General features: G+C 52.4%; 1 protein-coding gene across 1 annotated transcript in view; it reads right to left on the reverse strand.

The window, feature by feature from the left end:
• Positions 1-23,499, reverse strand: part of IGFN1 (immunoglobulin like and fibronectin type III domain containing 1) — a 37,970-nt gene extending 14,471 nt beyond the window's left edge. The window contains 14 exon segments of the mRNA XM_024350920.2: positions 134-258; positions 813-5,528; positions 5,531-8,269; positions 8,998-9,270; positions 10,445-10,613; positions 12,480-12,593; positions 13,900-14,074; positions 14,659-14,704; positions 14,934-14,978; positions 16,994-17,093; positions 18,333-18,472; positions 20,040-20,159; positions 21,020-21,073; positions 23,410-23,499. Of these exon segments, the coding sequence (XP_024206688.2) occupies positions 134-258; positions 813-5,528; positions 5,531-8,269; positions 8,998-9,270; positions 10,445-10,613; positions 12,480-12,593; positions 13,900-14,074; positions 14,659-14,704; positions 14,934-14,978; positions 16,994-17,093; positions 18,333-18,472; positions 20,040-20,159; positions 21,020-21,026 (8,769 nt within the window). The 5' untranslated portion in view covers positions 21,027-21,073; positions 23,410-23,499.
• Positions 23,500-24,110: the final 611 nt, after the last annotated feature.

Here is a 24,110-nt window from a genome sequence, read left to right on the forward strand (position 1 = left end):
TTCTCCTGAGGTGGATACATTAGCAAAATGAAGAATGAAAAATCTTTCTTTCAAAGCCTCTATGCTCTTGCCCCTCTCTGCTTTACCTCTGTCCCTCCCACTGGTAAAGAGAAGGTGTGAGGGGAGGCAGTACCTTGACGCCATCCTTAAACCAGGTGCCGGGTCCCAGGTCACTGGTGAGGGTACAGGAGAGTGTGGCAGCCTCCCCCGGCTGCACTTCCATGTCAGCCAGGCCCTGGGAGAAGTGGCCCATGGGGCCTGAAGAGACACAGAGGGAATCCCCAGGGCCGAGCCCCCCAGGCCATGGCCTGCGCTGTGCCCCGCAAGGCCACCATGGTCCTGCCAACTGGGCTTGGCTGGTGTCAGCAGGGCTGGTTCCCAGCACCTATGCTATCTTGGCTCCAATGCCCTGGTCTTCCCAGACAGGAGCCCAAGCATTGCTGCTTTTCTCAGCAGGACCTAGGCTGGTCCAGGAGACCTGGGGTGTAAGGTATATGAAGGGACCCCCGCCACAGGTGAGAAGTCTGGTAACCCACAGAGAGTTGGGTCAACAACTCTGGTGCTGTGGACATAAGGTTTCAAGAGCAGATACCTAGGAGACCTCTGAGCCTCTCACAGGCTGGACCCCATCTGCGTAAAGAGGAAGAGGTTGCTTCCTAAATTTGCAAAAGATTCCTGAGAATGGGGAGCACTGGCAGGGACAAACTCCTGGGGCTGGAGGCAGAACTGGGACAGACCCAAGCATCCCAGTGGCCAGGGAGCTCCCCACTGTCTCTAGCCCATGGGAACCAGCTCAGCAGAGAAGCACCTACCTCGGGCATCCTTGGAGAAACTGCCAGTGCCAGGCTTGTATCTGGATGTGGAACTCCGGGTAGCATCTCTCCTCTCTCCACAGATGTCCAACCTGCCGTCTTTGCCACTTCTCCTGCTACCAAGGTGACCAGGCGGCTCCCGGCTCTGATCTTCATTCAGCATCTCCTCCAGGCACCCCCAGTTCTCTCCCATAGGCTGCCACCCCATGCTTCCAGCCTCGTCTGCTCCCCTTCTCTTTCCTCCTCCAACCTCAGCCCCTGACTGTGCCTGAGACCTACTCCTGAGTGAGCCAGGCCTCCTGCCTGACCTCCCAGCCTCTTCCACTCCCTGCCCTTCATCCTCCTTTAGGGCCCCAGGACCCTGGACCTCACCATTCTCAGCCCCCAGGGACCCCTGCTCCCCGAGGGACCTCTTTCCTCCTCTCTGTCCCTTGCCTCGCTGAGAGCTTAGGTCCTGGGTCCCTCCTGACCTATCTCTAGAGGCTTTTCTGCCAAAGGGACCATCTAAGCCATTCCAGGCTCCCTGAGGTCCGGACGCCCCAGGTTTTGGGGTGAGGGCATTCCCCCACTCAGTAGAATTCCCCTTGCCCAGGATACCTGAGTCCTCTGCATCAACAGAACTGCCCCTTCCAGGACTTGAACCTTTGCTATCCAGGGACCATGGGCTTCGGCATCCACCAGCCGCCTCTTGGCCTGGTGCACCCTCCCCACCCTTAAAGCCCCCTGGCCCTTCATGGGTCCCACCAAAAGCGGCATCTTTCTCCTGCAGAGAACTGGAAGCTCTGGAGCCTGCGGGCTGCTTCCCAGCATCTATGCTGCCTTGGCTAAACCCCTGGTTTTCCCAATCAGGAGCCCAAGCATTGCTCGTCCCTTGTCTATCAGCAGGCCCTGATGTTGACTTGCCCCTTCCCCCAGGCATAGAGCCGCTGTCCAGATCCTGACCTGTCCCCACTGAACTCCCTGAGCCTACCCTTCTGCCTCCCAAAAGTGAGTCCCCACCTCCCTGAGATGCCAACCCCCCCTGGCCAGCAACTCTACCCCTGTCTGTCATTCCTGGGCCTGCTTTCCAGATGTCCCGTTCATATCCAGACCCTAGAGCAGCCATTCCTGCCCAGGTCTCACCTTCCACTGCCCCCTTGCCATCAAGAAACCCAGAAGCCCCCATTATCCCTGCTTGGTCTGGAGACCTATCCTTCGCCCTGGGAGCCCCTCTGTCTCTAGAAGACCCTGGAGTCCCAGAACTGTCTTGCCATTCTTTGACATCTGGTTTTCCCTTGGCACCAGCAGCCTCCGAGGCCTCAGGGATCCCTGAAGTTCCATAGCCCCCAAGATCTTTGGTGGAGCCTCGCTCATCTGAAAGAGTCTGTCGCCCTCCCTGAGACCCCAGCACCCCTGTGCCCCTGGGGCTGTCTCTGTGTGCCATGCCACCTGCAGTGCCTGGCATTCCAGCCATCCCAGGTTCCACCCCAGGTCCTGCCCCATCCAAAAGCCCGGTTTCCCTGGCTCGCTCTGGACCATGCTTGGAGCTCATGCCACCCTCTGATGCTACCCAATATCCTGACCTGTGACCCATGGCTTTATGGCCTCTGGGCCCAGCCTCATGTCCTATTCCAGCCAGTGAGCCTGGTACTCCAAGCCTCCCTGAACCATCTCCATAACCCATCTCACCCTCTGGTCCTGTTTCCCCAGATCCTCCTGAGCCTCCTCTATAACTGACCTCACTCCCTGACCCCATGCCACTAGCTCCCCCAAAGCCTTGCCTAGAACCTGCCTCATTCCATGACAAAATGTACCCAGAATCCTCCAAACTACCCCTAGAACCTGCCTCGCTCCCTAGTGGATTCCTCCCAGAACCCCTTAAAACATTCTTATAACCTGCCTCATCCCCTGAACTGATTTTTCCAGAAGTGCCTAAACCATTCCTGTAATCTGTGTAACTGCCTGAACCCATTCCCTTAGGAGCTCCCAAATCCTTCCTATAACCTGCCTCATCCATTGACCCCATTTCCCCAGAACTCCCTAAACCATCCCTAAAACCTGCCTTACTCCCTGAACCCATTCCCCCAGAACTCCCTAAACCATCCCTAAAACCTGCCTTACTCCCTGAACCCATTCCCTCAGGAGCCCCCAAATCCTTCCTATAACCTGCCTCATTCACTGACCCCATTTCTACAGAAATCCCTAAACCATCCCTAAAACCTGCCTTACTTCCTGAACATATTCCCTCAAGAGCCCCCAAATCCTTCCTATAACCTGCCTCATCCATTGACCCCATTTCCCCAGAACTCCCTAAAGCATCCCTGAAACCTGCCTTACTTCCTGAACCTATTCCCTCAGGAGCCCCCAAATCCTTCCTATAACCTGCCTCATCCATTGACCCCATTTCCCCAGAACTCCCTAAACCATCCCTAAAACCTGCCTTGCTCCCTGAACCCATTCCCTTAGGAGCCCCCAAATCCTTCCTATAACCTGCTTCATTCACTGACCCCATTTCTCCAGAACCCCCTAAACCATCCCTAAAACTTGCCTTACTGCCTGAACCCATTCCCTTAGGAGCCCCCAAATCCTTCCTATAACCTGCCTCATCCATTGACCCCATTTCTTCAGAACTCCCTAAACCATCCCTAAAACCTGCCTTGCTCCCTGAACCCATTCCCTCAGGAGCCCCCAAATCCTTCCTATAACCTGCCTCATTCACTGACCCCATTTCTACAGAACTCCCTAAACCATCCCTAAAACCTGCCTTACTCCCTGAACCTATTCCCTCAGGAGCCCCCAAATCCTTCCTATAACCTGCCTCATCCATTGACCCCATTTCTTCAGAACCCCCTAAACCATCCCTGAAACCTGCTTTACTCCCTGAACCCATTCCCTTAGTAGCCCCCAAATCCTTCCTATAACCTGCCTTATTCACTGACCCCATTTCTTCAGAACCCCCTAAACCATCCCTGAAACCGGCCTTACTCCCTGAACCCATTCCCTCAGGAGCTCCCACATCCTTCCTGTAACCTGCCTCATTCATTGACCCCATTTCCCCAGAACTCCCTAAACCATCCCTAAAACCTGCCTTACTCCCTGAACCCATTCCCTCAGAAGCCCCCAAATCCTTCCTATAACCTGCCTCATTCACTGACCCCATTTCTGTAGAACTCCCTAAACCATCCCTAAAACCTGCCTTATTCCCTGAACCCATTCCCTCAGGAGCCCCCAAATCCTTCCTATAACCTGCCTCATTCACTGACCCCATTTCTACAGAAATCCCTAAACCATCCCTAAAACCTGCCTTACTTCCTGAACCTATTCCCTCAGGAGCCCCCAAATCCTTCCTATAACCTGCCTCATCCATTGACCCCATTTCCCCAGAACTCCCTAAACCATCCCTAAAACCTGCCTTGCTCCCTGAACCTGTTCCCTCAGGAGCCCCCAAATCCTTCCTATAACCTGCCTCATCCATTGACCCCATTTCTTCAGAACCCCCTAAACCATCCCTGAAACCTGCCTTACTCCCTGAACCCATTCCCTCAGGAGCCCCCAAATCCTTCCTATAACCTGCCTCATTCACTGACCCCATTTCCCCAGAACTCCCTAAACCATCCCTAAAACCTGCCTTGCTCCCTGAACCCATTCCCTTAGGAGCCCCCAAATCCTTCCTATAACCTGCCTCATCCATTGACCCCATTTCTTCAGAACCCCCTAAACCATCCCTGAAACCTGCCTTACTCCCTGAACCCATTACCTCAGGAGCCCCCAAATCCTTCCTATAACCTCCTAAACCATCCCTAAAACTTGCCTTACTCCCTGAACCCATTCCCTTAGGAGCCCCCAAATCCTTCCTATAACCTGCCTTATTCACTGACCCCATTTCTTCAGAACCCCCTAAACCATCCCTGAAACCTGCCTTACTCCCTGAACCCATTCCCTCAGGAGCCCCCAAATCCTTCTTATAACCTACCTCATTCACTGACCCCATTTCTTCAGAACCTCCTAAACCATCCCTAAAACCTGCCTTGTTCCCTGAACCTATTGCCTCAGAAGCCCCCAAATCCTTCCTATAGCCTGCCTTATCCACAGATCCCATTTCCCCAGAACCCCTTAAGCCACCCGTATAACCTGCTTTGCTCCCTGAACCCCCTCCCTCAGAAACCCCCAAATCTTTCCTATAGCCTGCCTCATCAATTAACCCCATTTCCCCAGAACCCCTTAAACCACCCCTGTAACCTGCCTTGCTCCCTGAATCCATTCTCTCAGGAGCTCCCAAATTTTTCCTATAACCTGCCTCATCCATTGACCTCATTTCTCCAGAACCCCTTAAGCCATCCCTATAACCTGCCTTGCTGCCTGTGCCCATTCCCTCAGGAGCCCCCAAATCCTCCCTATAACCTGACCCCATTTCCCCATAACCTCCAATCCCATTCCTATGACCTGACTCATCCAGTGACCCCATCTCCCCAGGACCCCTTAAACCAACCCTGTAACCTGCACCCATTCCCTCAGGAACCCCCAAATCTTTCCTATTATCTGCTTCATCCATTGACCCCATTTCCCTGGAACCCTTTAAACCACTGCTATAATCTGCCTTGCTCCCTGAACCCACTTCCCTGGAATCCTGTAAACCACCCCTATAATCTGCCTTGCTCCCTGAACTTATTCCCTCAGGAGCCCCTAAATCTTTCCTATAACCTGCTTCATCCATTGACCCCATTGCCCCAGAACCCCTACACCATCCCTATAATCTGCCTTGCTCCCCGAACCCGTATTCTCAGGAGCCCCCAAATCTTTCTTATAACCTTCCTTATCCACTGACCCCATTTCCCCAGAACTCCCAATACCCTTCCTACAACCTGGCCCATCTGCTGATCCCATTCCTTGGAGGCCTCCTGAACCATCTCTAAAGCCTGCCTCACCCCCTGGCCCTGTACTCCTAGGCCCAAGGCCCCTTGACCTTCCTCCATAGGCTGTTCTGACCCCAGTTCCCTGAGGCCCTGGAAGTTCTGATCCATCCTCATAACCCAGCACATTGCCAGCCCCATAAGCCCACTGGCTCTCAGAAGCGGCCCCAGTGTGAGGTGCGAGTGACTCAGGGTGCCTGGTATCATCCCTATAACCAGCTCCAGCTCCAGAGGCCTTAGCACCAGGGCATCTTGTCCCATCCCCCTCACCCACTTTGCTTCCTGCCCTCAGAGACCCTGGTCCCATGGCTCCTGGACCCCCAGAGCCATCTTCATAGCCTCCTTCTCCAAAGGCCCCCAGGGCCTCTGAGGCTCTGAAGCCCCCATAATTTCCAGTCTGACCCCAAGGCCTTATTCTTCCAGAGCTCTCTGGTTCTGCTTCCACACATCCCATCCCAACAGTCTCCACTACTCCAGGGGCCTTGAGACCACCTCTACCCAGAGACCCTGTCACCCCAGGACTCCCTAGGCCACCATCTGAATGGTGCCCTCCCCTAGGGTCCATGCCTGCCTGGCATGCAGAGGCCCAATTCCTGGTGTCATTCATGGGTGCTCCATCAGGACCACCTGAGCCATTCTTAAGACTGGCAACTCTCCCAGACCCTCCTCCTGCAGGGCCAGAATCTTCATTTCCAGACCACACTCCCCCAGGCGCTCCGGAGCCATGCCTGTACCCACCCCCTTCCTCAGACTCCACTCCGGCAGGTGCCCTAGGGGAAACTCTACAACCAGCACCATGGCCGGACCCCATTTCTCCTGGAACCCCTGAGCCATAGCTATAACCAGCCCTGCTTTTGGGGCCTATTTCCCTAGAATATCCTAAGCCACCCTCGTACCTAGATTCCATTCTCCCGGGACCTTCCAAGCCATCCTTATAGCCTGTCTCACCTCTGGGTCCTTTTACTCTGGAGCTCCCTGACCCATTCCAGAAATCTGGTTCAGACCCTATTGACCCAGGACCTCTTAATCCTTCCTTATCTCCTAGTGTCCCCCCAGATCCCTGAGCACCCAGGCCTGGAGCCCTACTTAGCCAGTGGCTTCTGGCATCCACCCCCTGACCAGACTCCGTCAGTCCAGCCACCTGGATACCACCCATATCCTCTTGCCCTCCACTGGGCCCCAGCACTCCAGGCCCATGGTGGGCCCCAGTTTTTCTGAGGCTAGATGGTGTGTCATCCCAAGGACTTGTGCCCTTAGATTCTATTCTGCCAATACCCCCTGCTGCTCTGTGACCTGCTATCCAGCCCTGGGAAGACTGGAAGCTTCTGGGGTCATCCCCTACCTCACCCGAGGCCCAAGCTGTTTCCTGGCCATCCCTTCCCCTGAGCTCCTGTAGGCCACCTTTGCAGCCTCTGGGGTCTCCTGGGCCTCCAGGGCCAGTTTTGTAGGCACTTCCTCTAACTACAGACTCCCCCCGGCATAGACCATCTGCCTCCTGCAGTGAGTCTTCAGCTTTGATCTCAGGACTCACATCTCCCAGAAGGAATTTTCTACCATCTGATATTGATGGTTCCTGGAAGTCCTTGCCTCCAGGTATCTGTTCTAGCAACTCTGCTGACCCCCAGTAGCCCCTGGCTTCCCCATAGTCAGCATCTCTACCTCCCTGAGAACCCCAGGATTCAGGGCCCATGCCTACCTTGGAGCCAGAACCTCTTCCTCCAGTAAACTCCAGGGTGCCAGGACCTCCTGCCCCATTGCTGTCTCCAGCTTCTCCCAGGCCAGTCCCACCACCCCACACTACTATTCCTCTCCCCCTTTCCCTACTTGGAGCATCCCCTCTGTCCATCTCAGCCAGGCTGTCATCCTGTGAAATCTCTATCTGCTTTCCTCTTGGCCAGGACCCTACAGGATCAGACTGGCATCCCTGCAGGTCACTCTTTCCTCTCCCAGGTTCCAGCCGAGCATCCCACAGTTGCTCTGGGGTGTGCCTGTCCAGTTGTCTTCCACTGTCGCCTCTGTGCTCCTTTCCTTCCCTTCTGATCCCCAGTCCTCCAGCCTGAAGCAGACTGGACCCAGCCTCCCAGCCTCCTGCTGTCCTCCAGCATTCATCACCGTTGCTGTCTCTGCCACGATCTTGCTGTCGTTTTTCTGGGAGGCCCAGCCCTGATTCTGAGCTCTCTCCCTGTAGATGGGGCCTCTCTGCAAGGCTTCTGGCCCAGCCTCCCTCTCTGTGGGATTGATTTTCCCTGGGAAGAGTGGCTCTGCTTCCCTCTGCTACTGGAAAGTCCTCGCCCTCCTGTCCAGGGCCCCAGGCTGAGTCAGCTGTCCCTTTGTCCCCCATCAAGGAGTAGCCATGTCTGCCAAGGCCATCCCTGTCTGGGCTGGCTATGTGCTGGAGCCCAGAAGCCGGCCCAGCCCCTTCAAGGGAGCCCTCCCTGGGGCCCTGCTCTCTGGATTTCTCTCCCTGGCTCTCGATGCTCCCAGACTCTTCTGCTCCTGAGGCCTGGGCTCCTTGCCTCTGCAGTTGGTGGTCAGCACTTGTGGACTGAAGGTCTTTATCCTTCCCAGCTTCGGTGAGGGGTTATTCATTTGGAAGGTCAGTGCCCACATGGAGAGACAAGAGAAAATACCAAAACTCCTGTTAAATCCGGCCAAAGCACCTGCCTGAGCCCAACTGCTTGCCTGACCTGGACTTCCCCAGGAGAGAAGCAAGGTGACCACCTGGGAAGGAAGCCAGGGTGTTCCAGGGATGGATGGGTGAATCCCATCACCACCTCCCTAGTCCTATACCTGCAAGCCACCCTGCTACAGGCTTCATGAGGGTTTTGGAGAAAACGCATAAGCCAAAAGTCATTTGTTTATCAAACTGCTGCAGCAGGTGCATGGTTTTTAAAATATCGACTTGCTCTACCACCTGCCTTACTTATGTCCAATTTACACTTTCCTGGGAACATCTTGAACCCAAATTTCAATCCCCAGGGAAGTTTGAGAGTGCTCTCTGGTCTGGTGCAGGGGCTTCTCATCCAGACTGAACCTGGGCCACTGTCCCAAGGCTGCCTAGGACCCTAGAGCCATCTGTGCCCCAAAGTAATTCCAGGAGACCCAGTGGAGCAGGCACAGCTGAGAAGGGTTGGGTTGGCCATGAAGGTCTGCACTGCAGTGGGTGGAGAATAATCTAAGGAGCTTTCCTTATTCTCTCTGACCAAAAGAATTCCCACTGCCTCGCCTTCCTCATGCCTCCGCAGCCCCAAGGTCTTCCCTGGAGGCAGAGAAAGACAGAGTTTTGAAGCACTCACCTTCAACCACCAGCCAGGCACTGGAAGTGTAGAGCCCAGTGCCCAGCAAATAGGGGCCCATGTCTGAGAAACGTGCCCCCCTCACCACCAGCCGGTGGGTCAGCCCGTCGGGGGAGACAAACACTTCATATTTGTCACTGGGGTGGAGTAGCCGGTGCCGGAAATGCCAGGCTGCACTAGGCCAGGGGCTGGAGAGGGTACATTCGAAGACTGCGTCACCCTGCTCCTCACAGTGGGTCTCCGCCAGTGGGACCACCACTCTTGGGGGGATGGCTGCCAGGGAAACAGGAATGGGGTTATCAGCTTGATGGTATGACACAGTGTGACCTGAGGCAGCAAGGCTGGCCGTTCAGAAATCCTGGCTTAGACCAGCTCAGCCACAAACTCCCCATGTTACCTTGGACAGGTCACCTCTGGACCTCAGGTGTCAATTCCCCCCAAGTAAAATGAGGGGTTACAATTATGAGCAATGAGGCTTATTTTCAGCTCTGGGATTCTATACTTCCAAACCCAAAAGTTATATTTGGGGACCAGGTGGATGCATGAAGGAAACCACTATGCTAAGAGCCAGTAGTTTATCTTATTCATCCTTGTGACCATCTCCAAGATAAGTATTATTAATTTCTTTTTACAGGTGAGAAAACTAAGGCTTAAAAAGTTAAATAACTTGCCCCAGTCTTACGCAGTTAAGAGAAACCAAGATTCACACCCAGGTCTGGCTGAATCCCAAACCCATACTCCTTTTCCCAAACTGCACTGTTTTCAGGCTTTCCAAAGCCCCATCTGGGCACCTCCCCCATGCTGGGGCACATAACCCCCTTTTTTCTCCCCCAACTTTGATTCAGCCATGTTCTTATGACATGTCTGTCCAAAGCTCCCTTCCCCAGGCCTCTCCTTGTCCTTTCAAGAACGCCCTTGAGCTGGCAGGTGCTCTGAGAGTGATGTGGACACAGGTACTCATGGGGATGGGACAGAGTTTGATGAAGGAGGAGTGTCAGTTCCTAGATGGGGAAGGAATACAGGAAGCAGAAAAGGAAAGGTCTGTATGGAGCGTGAGGATGCCTAACCCAGAGATCCTTGCTAGGGCATTGTGGGAGATGAGGACATGCAACAGAAAGGAGTTCTAGAGGCTGTGCAATTAGTCTGGATCTGATCTGAAAATAATTGGTGGCTACAGAAGGTCTAAGCAGAGGCATGACACATATGTTCTATGTCTGTGACAGTAATTCAGTAGAACCCAGCTCAGCACCAGGAGAGACAACTCGCACCAAGGCTTTGGAAAACAGAAAGCATCAAAATTTGGCCATCTAGGTATGTGTCCCTCTCCCAATTGTCTTTGCAGCTGGGGCCACATCACATTTACCCCGCAACACACACATTGCACCAACATGGACTCCATTTCTAACATATCTCCCCAACTCCAACTTCGGCAGTGTAGACCACTCACCACTGGCCTCCAGTTCTGTGGAGAAGACCACAGCATCCTCCACCTTGACCTGGTAAATGCCAGAGTCCTCAGGCCTCAGGTCTTGAATCTGGAACTCATAGCGCTTCCCCAGCCGGCGCAGACAGTGCTTGGTCTGGTTGTTGAAGCCATAGGGGATCATCTCACCATCCTAAGGCCAGAAAAGGAAGAGGAGGTGGGCCTCAGTGGGTCCTCAGTGGTTCCTGTCCCAGTCCCATTCTGGCTATAACCAGCAGTTTTCTCCCACTGGCCCAGTCACCAGAAAACAGATTCCTGGAACCATAGAGGAGCTGGGATGGGGTGGACAGCAGGGCCTGGAGAACATAGGAACAGGGATTGTGAACTGGATGGGAATCCATGCTCTAGGAATGTCCATGCAGTGAAAAGTCTGCAAGCGTTATACAAAGGGGCACCTGAAGTTGCTGACATTCCAGCTCAGGCTGTGAGTAGAGTTACTCTCCAGCAGCCCTGTGAGGATAGCAGGGGAGGCCGGACACAACACCCATGGCCCAGAGGCCCCAGCTCAACTTATTCACCAACAGGAACTTGCAGAGAATAACATCAGATATCCATAAGGCTCTACAAAACCCAGTAATCTATATGCATACCTGCTTTAACTAAGCCCTAGATAGGTTTGCTACTTGCTGAATATTAACAATAGCTAATACTTATTAGGGGCCCACTGTGTGCCAGGCACTGTTTCAGGTACTTAGGACACATCAATGCATAAAACAAAGATTCCTGCTCTCACTAGCTAAAATCCTATGGGGGAAAAATATAAATAATAAATGTCATAAATAAGTAAATAATTTATGTTAGAAAAAAATAGAACTGGCCGGGTGTGATGGCTCATGCATGTAATCCCAGCACTTTGGGAGCCTGAGGCGGGTGAATCACTTGAGGCCAAGAGTTCAAGACCACCTGGCCAACATGGTGAAACCCTGTCTGTACTGAAAATACAAAAAATTAGCTGGGTGTGCTGGCAAACACCTGTAATCCCAGCTACTCGGGAGGCTGAGGCAGGAGAATCACTTGAACCTGGGAGGGAGAGGTTGCAGTGAGCTGAGATTGCACCACTGCACTCCAGGCTGGGCAACAGAATGAGATGAAAGGAAGGAAGGAAGGAAGGAAGGAAGAAAGAAAGAAAGAGAAAGAAAGAAAGGGAAAGAAAGAGAGAAAACTAGGGAACAAAAAGGTAGATATGGGTCCAGGGCTCCTGAGTGCCAGGATAGGGCTGGAGGGACATAGTGGAATCACACGGAGTGGCCAAGGGAAGTCTCTCTGCCATGAAGGAATTAGCCCTGTCGATATCGGGGATGAGCATGCCAAGCAGAGGGAACACCTGGGCAAAGGAACAGGGACAAGGCCCATGGGGCAGGAACTGAGGGACAAGGGGAAGAGAAGCAGGAATAAGCAGAGAGGTGAGAGGAGGGGCAAGTCACACATAATGTCATTTAGCGCTGCAGTACACCATGAGGCAGGTCCTATATTATCCGCAGTTCACAAGTGAGGAAGCCGAGGCATGGGGAAGATAAATATCTTGTCTGAGGTCATACAGCTTATAAGTGATGAAGCTGGATGAGTTTGGCTACAGAACTAGCCAGATTTTACCAACTGCTCCCCACCTGCCTCTGCCCCCATCTGGTTGGCAGATAATTACTCCTAGAGCCCAGGTAGGGATGTATGAAGTCTCTGGAAAGAAAGCTCAGATGGAAAGGGGTGCACTTTCTCAGAACCCTCTTTTCACCCCCGTGCTCTGGTGTTAGACACAATTTACAGAGAATCACAGGCCCAGCTGGAGAGCCTAGTTGCTCAGTGTGAGATAAGAAGTCCCTGTGGATGGATAGTCTACACCAGGGTTTGGTCCAAGTCCAGCCAGGAACTCCATGGGATGACGGGCTCACCACTTGTGTGCTCTGGTTGTTCCCTTGGAGGAATGCAGGTACCCATAGTTCCCCCCCACAAGACCTGCAGCATCCCTGCCAGATCCCCCCACCCATAGCCCCTCCAGCCTCACCTTATACAGGTAAATCTTGCTCTGAGAATCCTTGAGATCCAGCTCCAAGTCAAACTTTGCAATCCCATCCTTGGTGACCCTGATGTGTCTTAAGCTGGAGAGGGCGTTGATGTACTACAAAGCAGACAAACCCACCAGGAGAGCTCATGAAGCTCTCTCTTCAGGGTACTCTGAACCCTCATAGGCCCTGGTACCATCCCAGGCCCACAGCGTTCCAGATGAGCATGCATTGGCCCCTTTTACAAGTGGGGGAAAGTAAGCCCCTCAAGGAAGGAAATTCTCCAAGATGAGAGATCAGATCAGGAAGACAACCAAGAAAAGACCCCAGGTGTTCAGTTGCTAGAACACAGTGGGGCTTTTCCATTTATCTGTACTTCTAACGAACACTAGTTGAACACCTACTGTGTGCAAAGCTCTGTGCTGGGTCCTGTGTTAAAGCCAATGAGAAAGCTTGGAGGAGAGAAGGCTGAGACCCTAGGTGTTAGGTTTAAGGAAACTTATCTTTCAAGGGGATAAGATACTATTTTCAGGATAATGAAAACTAGTTGTTTTCCATTTTCAGAAGAAAAATTAGACTTATGCTATAGTTAAGTTAGACACAGGGAAGAAATTCCTGTACAGCTGATAAGATTCTGGGATCAGAATGCTAATGGGAACTGTGAAATTCCCTTCCATGAAAGCCTTTAGAGGTAAACCAGGTAGCCAGGCACGGTGGCTCATGCCTGTAATCCCAGCACTTTGGGAGGCCGAGGCGGGCGGATCACGAGGTCAGGAGATCGAGACCATCCTGGCTAACACGGTGAAACCCCGTCTCTACTAAAAATACAAAAAGTTAGCTGGGTGTGGTGGCAGGCGCCTGTAGTCCCAGCTACTCAGGAGGCTGAGGCAGGAGAATGGCGCGAACCTGGGAGGCGGAGCTTGCAGTGAGCCAAGATCCGGCCACAGCACTCCAGCCTGGGCGAAAGAGCAAGACTCCATCTTAAAAAAAAAAAAAAAAAGAAAAGAAATAAACCAGGTACCTCCCCCCCGCAATCTGGTGTCAATGATAATGATAGCAAAAATCAAGGCACTAAGCTAAGTACTTTAATTACATTCTCTCATTTATCCTCCCAATAACCCTACAAGGTAGGCATGACTATAATTCCCATTTTACAGATGAAGACACCAAGATACAGAGGCCCTAACTCTTCCAAAGCTCCAGAGTTTAGTAAGTATCAGAACCAGGTTGCAAAGGCAGGACACCAACCTGGGATCCCAGGGCCTTAGCCAGATACCCCACTGGGGACTAGATGGAGACAGGCCCCTTGATCATACTTGGTTTCCTAAGTTCTGCCTCCAAGCCCACCTCCAGGTGTGAGGCACCTATGGTCCAGGTGTGTGGGGTGGGCATGGAGTGAGGGGTGGCCATGGGGTGAGGCACCTGTGCCATCTTGTCCTCCTGTTCCTTCTTCATCTCCTGCAGCCTACGCAACATGCCACGGTAGTCGACGATGCCATACTTCAAGCAGATCTTCTCGTAGTCCTTCCTGTCTGCTGTCATCAGCAGCTGCCATATCTGCTCAAGGTCCATCTTTTTCTTGGGGGCTGGTGGGGCCCTGGGGAGCAAGGCTGGCAGGTCAGAGGCCAGAGGAATCCCTGCTCCTCTGTTGGCCACCTGGCTCTGGTGCCCCAAGTAGTTCTGGGAAGCTGCTCTATCTGCACTCGAGGAAACGCAGAGCCTGGAATCTCTGGGACTGACCACTGTTGAGGCCAGAAGGATTCAGAGATGGGTGGGGCGAGCCTCAGCCTCACCCCACAACTTTCAGGAGAAATGCTCCTGACAACTTGTATTGTAGATTTCTGAGTAGGATGTCTGGGGAAAGTGGGTGTTGCACTGTTCTGTTGCTTAAAAAAAAAAAAGTTACATCATTGTTCTGGTGGACCACCACATTTTGCAAATGAGGAAATCAGAGGAGAGATGATTAACTCAAGGATATAGAGCTTTGAAATGGCAGAGCTGGAGCTCTGTCCCATTCCCATCCAGTTCAGTCCCCTTCCCATCCTCCCATCTGCTACTGGCAGTCTAGCTCCCTGCTGTGTCGGGTAGAGGTGGGGCCCAAGCCCAGCTTACTTATGGAAATAGCAGGGGATGAATACTATGGGAGCCTCCAAAATCCCTCATGGACAGGCCCAAACCCACCTCTTTTTCAGCAACTTCCGGAAGTCCATCAGCTCCTTCCTGAGGTCTGAAAAAGGAGCAGGAATGAGGCCTCAGTCCCAGGTGGGATGACTGAGGGTTGATGCAGAGCTTTTCTGTGTTGTCCATGCTGACAACTGAGCCTTTGGAAGGGGCTCTCTTGAAGACTGGTGGTGATCCACAAGGTGTTCATGGTGGCTCAACCAGGCAGGGAACACCAGGAAAGGAGTAGCCTATCCCCCACAGGCCCCAAGGAGGTTTCTGACAAATCTGCCTACCTTCCTGCGGTTCCCTGTGCCTCTTCCGATTCTTCCGAAAGCCAACTGCAACATCCAGGGAGGAGAGGAAGGAGTCGATGTGGACAAGCAGGCAGAGAAGCAAGACATGTTGATGGTCTTCCTGAGAAACTGATGGAGTCCAGAGCCCTGCTCTCCCCACTGTCCTCTAAGGCGTGGACGATCCCAGCAAGAGGGATGGAGCAGGGTGGAGGGTCTGTCCATCATAAGCCTTTTTACCCCAGAGCCTTACCATGACCAAGGGGACCAACCTAAGCATCATCTCATGCAGGGGAGGCCCAGTCATGTGTCCGCAGGGGCCAGGGAGGTGGCATAAATGCGTGAAGCAGACACTGGCAACCACAACAAACTCAAGAGTATCTAAAGGGGCAGCTGCTCTTTCACTCCACCTGGGAGCTGCCATTTCAGGGTATAGGCCCAATATTGCCAAATAGGTCAGACATTGCTGTTTGGCTAATCCTGCAGTCATTTGTAATCTTCATCATCTGCTTCCACTAGAGAGGCTGAAAAAGCTAAACACTCACCTTCCCCAGCTTCCCTTGCAACTAGCAGTGCTCATGTGACACTGTCCTGACCAATGAGCTCCAGGAATTTCTGAGAAAGCCTTTGCTTCCTCTATAAAAAGGGTGGATGGACTGGTCATGATGGTTCATGCCTGTAATCCCAGCACTTTGGGAGGCCGAGGGGGGAGGATAGTTTGAGCCCAGGAGTTCCAGACCAGCCTGGGCAACACAGGGAGACCCCGCCTCTACAAAAAAAATAAAAAAATTAGCTGGGTGTGATGACACATGCATGTAGTCCCAGCTACTTGGGAGGCTGAGGTGGGAGGATCACTTGGGCCTGGGAGGTCAAGGCTGCAGTGAGCCATAATCACACCACTGCACTCCAGCCTGGGCAACAGGTCTCAAAAAATAAAAAATAAAAGGCCAAGCACAGTGGCTCATGCCTGTAATCCCAGCACTTTGGGAGGCCGAGGCAGGTGGATCACCGGAGGTCAGGAGTTCAAGACCAGCCTGGCCAACGTGGTGAAACCCTGTCTCAACTAAAAGTACAAAAATTAGCCAGGCATGGTGGTAAACGCGTGTAATCCCAGCTACTCAGGAGGCTGAGGCAGGAGAATTGCTTGAACCCGGGAGGCAGATGTTGCAGTGAGGTGAGATTGTGCCACTGTACTCCAGCCTACACGATGGAGCAAGACTCCAGTCCATCTCAAAAATATAAAAATAAAAATAAGAGAGGCAGATGGACCTGGGCCACCTCTTCCACCTTCCTACCTTGAACATGGATTATGTTTGAATCTGCCACAGCCCTCTTATGGCCATGAGGTGATAAGCCAATCTGCTAAGGATGGCAGAGCAGTGGGAACGAAGGAATCAGCTCTCCGATGGCAGCCCTGAGCTGTGGTATGAGCCCTGGATGCCACTCGCAAAACTTCTTATGTGAAGGAATGAAATATCGTTATTTCTTAGGCTACTCTTAGTAGGATTTTCTGTTACTTGCAGGCAGATCAATTGTAAGCATAACCAATGGCGAGACTAGACCTGCTTCCTCAAGAGATATCTACCTTTTAATTACTACAGGTTGACAATTTTTAAAATTTCAAACACCACGCACACCAAAAAAAACATGTCTGAGAGAGAATTTGGCCTTTGTGTGACCTGTTTGTCACCTCTGGCATAGGCCTGTCCAAAATATCCTTTGCACGGTGGAGAAACTGAGACCCAGAGAGGAAAACGAAGCCCATTGAATGAGTTAGCAGAAGCTCTAGGACTAGAAGCCAGCTTTCAGGTCCTGCTCATTTACTGGGCCAAGAGAATATCCTTCAGAGTATCTGCCAAGGTGTGCCTTTTTAAACACATGCAGACTCAGTGTGCATGTGGATGAAGCCCGGGGCCCAGCACAAGGTGGGGCTGCAGCAGCGGCAGCAGCCTGGATGGGCCTCCCTTCCCTCCCCTCCCCTCCCTCACTAGCCACGGGGCCTCTGATTCCTCTGTGGGTCTCTGCCCTGTGCGCTGATGAGACAAACTCAGGGAAAAGCCCACCTTCGATGACGGTGAGTCTCGCTGAGCAAGCGGCCTCTCCGTACGCATTTACTGCTGTGCAGTGGTACAGATCCGTGTCCTCGCCTGTCAGCTTGTTGATCTGCAGAGAGGCCAAGGGCAGAGGAACAGGGCTACCACATCCCCTTCCTCCATTTACTAGACACGGCTATGTGTTGGGGGTATAAAGTGAGTAAGACATGGTCCTTGTCCTCCTGGAGCTCACAGTCTTTATCAGGAAAGACAGACCCCAAAACAGAAACCTGGTTTGGGACAGAGGGTGGATGTATCAATTCTTTGCCATCAGAGGCAATGTAGCAAAGTAGAAAGAGTGTGCTTTTTGGTGTCAGATGGATCTGGGCCTGAAAACAGTCTCTGTCCTGTATTACTAGCTGTGGGACCTTGGGCAAGTTACCTAACTTCTCTCAACTTCAGTTTCTTCATTTGTAAGATGGGAATATAATACCTCAAAAAAGTGGTGAATAATTAGAATTAAATATATAATCTATGTCAAATATTTAGCCCCTGGGACATAGTAGGGCCTGGCACATAGTAGGGATCCCATGGTTAGTATTTATAATATTGCTCAGATTAGCCAAGATTGATTGAGTACTCACTATAGGCCAGGCACTAGCTAGACACTTTACATAAAACTTTCATCCTCATAACAACTCCTGGCCAGGCGCAGTGGCTCATGTCTGTAATCCCAGCACTTTGGGATGCCGAGGCGGATGGATCATTGTTGGTCAGGAGTTCAAGACTAGCCTGGCCAACATGGTGAAACCCCATCTCTACTAAAAATACAAAAATTAGCCGGGCGTGATGGCGCATGCCTATAATCTCAGCTACTTGGGAGGCTGAAGCAGGAGAATCGCTTGAACCTGGGAGGTGGAGGTTGCAGAGAGCCAAGATCATGCCATTGCACTCCAGCCTGGGCGACAGAGCGAGATCCATCTCAACAACAACTCATAACAACTCCTTAAAGTAGGTACTATTATTACCCCATTTTTACAAATGAGGAGACAGAGGTAAAAAGAGTTAAATGACTTTCTAAAGCCAAGGTGGTGGGCCTGGGATTGTAAGTCCAGCAGTCTGACTTCAGAGCTTGAGCTCTTAAGCTCCAGTCTACACCACCTCCCAGTTTATCAGCAGAGGTATCTGCAAGCCTGCCAGATCCATTCTTGGCTCAGGCAACTTTGAGTCACAAGATGGAGTTGAATGGATTCAACCTCAACAAGGAGTATGTCTTACTCCTCTAGGGATTGGAGGCTGCCAAAGAGACCTTCAAGGGGATGGGAAAAGATGAGTAGACCCTGGTCGGGGGAAGAGCTATGGTTCTTACCTGCAGCACATGCTCCTTGCTGCCAGGGCGGGAGGAGATCTTGTACTTGCTGGAATCACTGAGGTCACCTTTGGAGTTCTGCCAACGCACCTCGGGCCTGGGCTCCCCACAGACCACAGCCCGAAAGACAGCATTTTTCCCTGCAGCAGGAAGAGACGAGTAGGGAGACTGACAAGTTGGGAGAGGGTGACTGTATACTTGATTTAAATTTTAATTTATATCGTCTTCCTCATCTAGGTATTTCAACTGCCCCTTCCAAAAAGGATGCCAGGCCTTGGTCCCCTTGACTCAGGACTCAGAATACGCAGGTGGAAAGCAGCAGATTCCAGGCACCCAGAAGGCAGTGCTTCCTCTTTCTATATTGCAGAAGCTTGGGCTGCTTGAGGGAAAGAGACAGGTGGACTGGCCCTGGTGAAAGGGGAGGCCAGCAGGGCTTTAGGGGACAGGGGCTTTTCTTTGAGAGTGGGTGAGCAAGGAGTCTGAAGGCTCTGCCAAGACTAGGAAAGGAATGAGATTTTGTGAGTTCCGGCCAGGCGCAGGGGCTCACGCATGTAATCCCAGCACTTTGGGAGGCCAAGGCAGTTGGATCACCTGAGATCAGTAGTTCGAGACCAGCCTGGCCAACATGGTGAAACCCCATCTCTATTAAAAATACAAAAATTAGCCAGGCGCGGTGGCACGTGCCTGTAATCCCAGCTACTTGGGAGGCTGAGGCAGGAGAATCACTTGAACCCCAGAGGCAGATGTTGCAGTGATCAGAGATTGCGCCACTGCACTCCAGCCTGGGCAACAGAGTGAGACTCCATCTCAAAAAAAGAAAAAAAAAAGGAAGAGATTTTGTGGCTTCCCTTCCTACTCTCTAGGGGGAGGAGGAATCACAACTAGGAGGAGGAGGAGTGGCTATTTGGTGCCTGAAGGATCTGGTCCTGAGACACAGGCTTCAGCCTCAGAAAAGACCCCATGCTCCATGCCTGTCATGGAGGCCTGGGAACTGCCCGCCCTCAAGGAATCCCTCAGCCTCCCACCAGGAACATCTCAGTAGACAGCAATATAGACCAAAGGCCCAAGGGCCCTTCCCAATTTCTCATTACCTTGTTCCAGATTTAGAAAAATAAAATACCATTCTTTTTCTTATTACCAGGACGCTATGAACTAAAATTTATTGCAGGGTGTGTGTTGGGGAAAGAACACCAATTCCCACTTTTTCCCCAATAAGCCTTTGTTCCCACCACTTTCTTGGACACCTTCTTATGTGGCCTTCTAGAAGGGCCTTCCTGAGCCCAGCCTGTGAGCCACAGCAGGTGCTGTTGCCTGGAGGCGAGGATTGGGAGGAGTCAAATTAACTGTTTTAACAGTGCCTCTCTGCAGCAGTGGCTTTGAAGCGAGGAGACAGGGACCAGGAAACATCACAACATCTCCCTGCTCCCCAGTTTAGCATTTTTCCATCCCTGCCCCCCAGATATTTCTCACACCAGAATAGCATGGTGTCTCTTCACTCTCTTTATCCACTCTTTTCCCCAGGCCCCTTGTCACTTCTAGGGTTCCAGGTAAGCACATACCCCCTCAAGGATAGGAGGGAGATGGGCTATGGCCTAGTGATGGATATAGGGCCTGGGTCCCCAGGAAGGTGGGTGCCCCAGCCCTCTCCCCTTGGAGGTAGGAGAGCAGGAATCTTGCCTCCCCTCCGCAGCTCCCCTCTGGGCTCACCCTCTGGCAGAGCCGAGGTGACGGGCTTCTGCTCAAAGTCCGGCGTGCTGCAGCCTTCGGGGATCTCCTCCACCAGCTGCCAGATGCTCACTCCAGGGATGTGGGACTTCCGGAGCTTTCCTGGAGAACGCAGGAGGGAAGGAGATGGGCCTTCCACTTTCTCCCTCTTGGGTGGCCCTTCAACAGAATGGGCATCCACCCACTCACCCAAGGAGCAAGAAGCCCCTTCTCACTCCTACTTTTGGGTCAGGATTATTTGTACTACCTCCTGCCTGTGCACAGTGCTTTCGAATTCTCTAGTGGGAATCTGGTGGCACACACTCTGGCAGTGTGAATGGAGCCTCTAGGAAGTGGGTGGGGCACCCTAGGAAGACTCTGAGTGTGTCACTGGGGAAAAGCTGGGAAGAAAGAGTGAGAAAGGGCTCCTTCTCAGGAAGCCAAGAAGCAGGAGCTCCTGTGGGGGCTTTGCACTCCTTACTCAGGAAAACAAATCAAAACCCAAAGCCAAGACTCAAAAAAAAAAAAGCCAAGCACGGTGGCTTACTCCTGTAATCCCAGCACTTTCGGAGGCCGAGGTGGGCAGATCACCTGAGGTCAGGCATTCGAGACCAGCCTGACCAACATGGTGAAACCCCATCTTTACTAAAAATACAAAAATTAGCCAGGCATGGTGGCAGGCACCTGTAATCCTAGCTACTCGGGAGGCTGAGGTGGAAGAATCACTTGAACCTGGGAGGCGGAGGTTGCAGTGAGCTGAGATCGCGTCACTGTACTCCAGCCTGGGCAACAGAGTGAGATTCTGTCTCAAAAAAAGCCAACAACAATAAAAAATAAAATAAAATAAAATAAGGAGAAAAAACAACAACAACAACAAGATGGGCAAGTTCCCAGAAATCTCTGATCCCTACCACCTCTCTCCTCTCTGTCCCGGTAAGGATCGCCAGGGAGGGCTGGGGAGGGGAGATTAGTTCTTCTCTCACCTGCCATAGTTCTGCCTCCTCTTGGACTCCTCTGAGGGTAGAAGTTCTATTTCCCTGAGAACAGAAATGGAATTGCTTTTGAGAAATCCAGGCTGGTCTCACCCCACCCCTCCCACACCATCAGTGCATCAGCCAATGTCTGGGGTGGGAGCTGGAAAAAGCTGCTGCCCCCAAGAGCTTTTCTAACCCACTAATGGAACTGATTAGTTTCCTGCAATTCCCTGTCCCCAGCAAAACCAATTTCCCAGAGACCAGGGAGTAGGTAGCATGCTACCCAGTTGGTAACATTCCCAGGTAAAGGGAACCATAAGCTGAGCCTGCACACCGTGCTGGTGGCCTGGCCTCCTGGTGGGACCCCAGACCTGATTACCCTGCCCAGAGGGTGAGACACAACCCTCCCAAACCTGAGGAAATCAGACCCATTCAGGATCCTTTCAGCTATGTAAGGATTCAGCTGTGAAAGGATTTCAGCTGTGAAAGGATTCAGGATCCTTTCAGCTTGCCCCATGGACTTTGGAATGGGAATTCTCCAAGGACATTCTTTGGGCTTCCTGGCTCTTTCCCCAACTCTGAGATTTTCTGGCAGGACACTGAAGCCCTCTACTTCCCACGCTCCACCAATCTGGAATCCTTCCAGTCACAAAGTCTGCAGGGGAGAGGCCTCAAATTTGCTGCTCTTAAGCTCTTCTTGGCCCAGGCCTGTAGGATCCCCATAAATCCATCTGCTCCCCTCAGAAGCCAGTGAATTATAGTGTCAGGTGAATAGGAGTATTTTCCATTCTCTCACAACCATCTCTCCTGATTTCCTCTTAATTGCATCCATCTGTTATGGCCAATGGGGAGTCCCACACAGGAGAGGAAGGGGGTTGGGTCTGGGGTGGGATGAGATCCATAAATCAGGGAGGAGGGATGTCTTGAAAGAATCTTCCAGCAGTCCCACCCTCTGTGCGATTGGCCCACGGCCACGCGGTTCCATTTTGGGGATTCCATTTTCTGCCCAAAGAGCCTTATCATTAATATAGAATCACACATGACAGAGCAAATTCCTCTCTCCCATGGAGATCGTTCCATTTTGCAACGGCCACCCACTGGCACTTCTGACCCCTGGCGGCCCCTCACCAGCCCAGCCGCTGCACCCTAGCGTGCTGGAATGCCATGGTACACCAACTGCGTTCTGGAGCGGTCACGGGTGCCACAGGCACTACGCTGAAGGGAGTCACGAGGAAGGGTGGGAGGGAAGGCAGCCACCAACGGATGAGGACCCAGCTGGACACAGCCAGGGGGAGGGCTGCAGGGGCCCCCATCCCACCCACCCCTCAGTGCAGCCTCCTGGTAGATGCAAATGCACTGGTGCCAGTCGGTGACCCCCACACTGGAGTAGTTTGAGTTCAACACAGCTATCTGAGTCATCATCCCCATCGTCACCCACATCATCACCACGAGCAGCTATCATCCTGTTACTCAGCTATTGGTCACACATGAAGAAGGATGACGCTGATACCACTCTTCTCCCTCCAGCCTCCTGCCTACAGCTCCCAGCTGAGGAGGGCAAAAGAAGCAAAGCTCTTGGGGGAACTTAGGGATGTGACGTTAAGCATCCACTTCTGGAGCTCCACTCTCTTTTAGAATAAGCCAGATTTGGTACAAAGTCAATGACACAGGGGAAGAGATCTGTTGGATTGGAGACTAGAGGGATGTAGTCTCAGTTGGAAAGGATGAGAAAGGAAATGAATTCTCTCCTCCATAATTCATTCCCACATTTAAGAAGAACTCCAATTCTTCCCAGAAGGAAACAGCAGTTTGTGTCCTCACTTCAGCTGTCCCAACAACACTCTCAGCACTGGATCCTGGGAGAGTCCCTCCCTGGCCCCTCTCCAGGACCTATGGCTCCCCATCCTTTTTCCCTACCCTCCCCGGATCCATCCTGCAGATCCAGGTCCCTGCTACCTCCAGTTGGTCCCTGCTACCTCTCAACTGGTAGAAATTGAGGCAGGAAGAGCCAAATGGGGTTCTCTCAACTGCTTTGACCATGATACTAACCAAAATATAACAAGTCCCAGCCCAGGGTCCTTATTCTGGACTACTAGTGATATTTTTAATCTGGTCATCGTATCACACCCAAAGTCAAGCCGTGTCCAGAAAATTAGAGCCAGGACAGAAATGCCCAGACAGGACACACTGAAATTCTCTCCTCCAGATATCCTGGAGTAACCTAGAGGGGATACAGGTGCACCCCAGCGTGTGATCCGCCAGCCAGGGAATGTTCCCCAGGCAGACGTCCTGCCCACTGCCTGCCCCTTCCTGCATAGAAAATCTGGACAGCAGGCTAGTGTCTCCATCCTGGCCCTACCCTGGCCCGGGTGGGCAGCCAGGTGTGAGCACCCACTTACCTGGGTGTACAGCTGACCTCCCGCTTCCTGTCTGCTCCCTCTTCCCCGTTTCCAGCTGCTGCTTGCTGAGGCTCTGGATCGACTGGTAGTGGACAGGCCGGGCTGGAGCAGGTGTTGGTTGCCGCAGGCGCCTCTGCTCCCTCTGCCCCTCCCACTCACCCCACCTCCTCCTCCTCCTCCAGTCCAGGCTTGGCAGGGCAAGGCCCCCCAGGGCTAACATTCTAGCTCAGAGGAGGTCAGAGATGGAAGGGTCCTGTGACATCAGTCCATCCAACTCCTCGCTTTGCAGAGCTTTAAGCTCTTAACCATACTGGCTTAGTGTAAATTTGCCCCATGAAGCCTCATTTATACGACCCTTTTTAGCAAGGACATTTTCATCATCCAAACCCTTAACTTTTCAGCTAAGCTGGTCCCTTGGGACCTTTGACACCATAAGTCACACAGATACATAAAGCCACTGCCCTCTTGGGAATCACACCTCCAAGTGGTATCAAACAGGCAGCAAACTTTGGGAGTGGGAGGGAAGGCAGCCACTAACGGAGTCACAGACACAGAGTCCACCGAGAGTGACCAGGAAGGAGGAGACCCTGGGAACTGTGTAGTCAGCAGGCCTGCTGGAGAAGGTGAGCTTGCTCAGGAGCTTTTCAAGGAACAGAAGGGGTGACCTGACCAGCAGGGTTGGGGGTGAAGTCGGCAGGGCA

The sequence above is a fragment of the Pan troglodytes genome, chromosome 1 (genome assembly GCF_028858775.2).
Source record: "Pan troglodytes isolate AG18354 chromosome 1, NHGRI_mPanTro3-v2.0_pri, whole genome shotgun sequence".
Classification (NCBI taxonomy): domain Eukaryota; kingdom Metazoa; phylum Chordata; class Mammalia; order Primates; family Hominidae; genus Pan; species Pan troglodytes.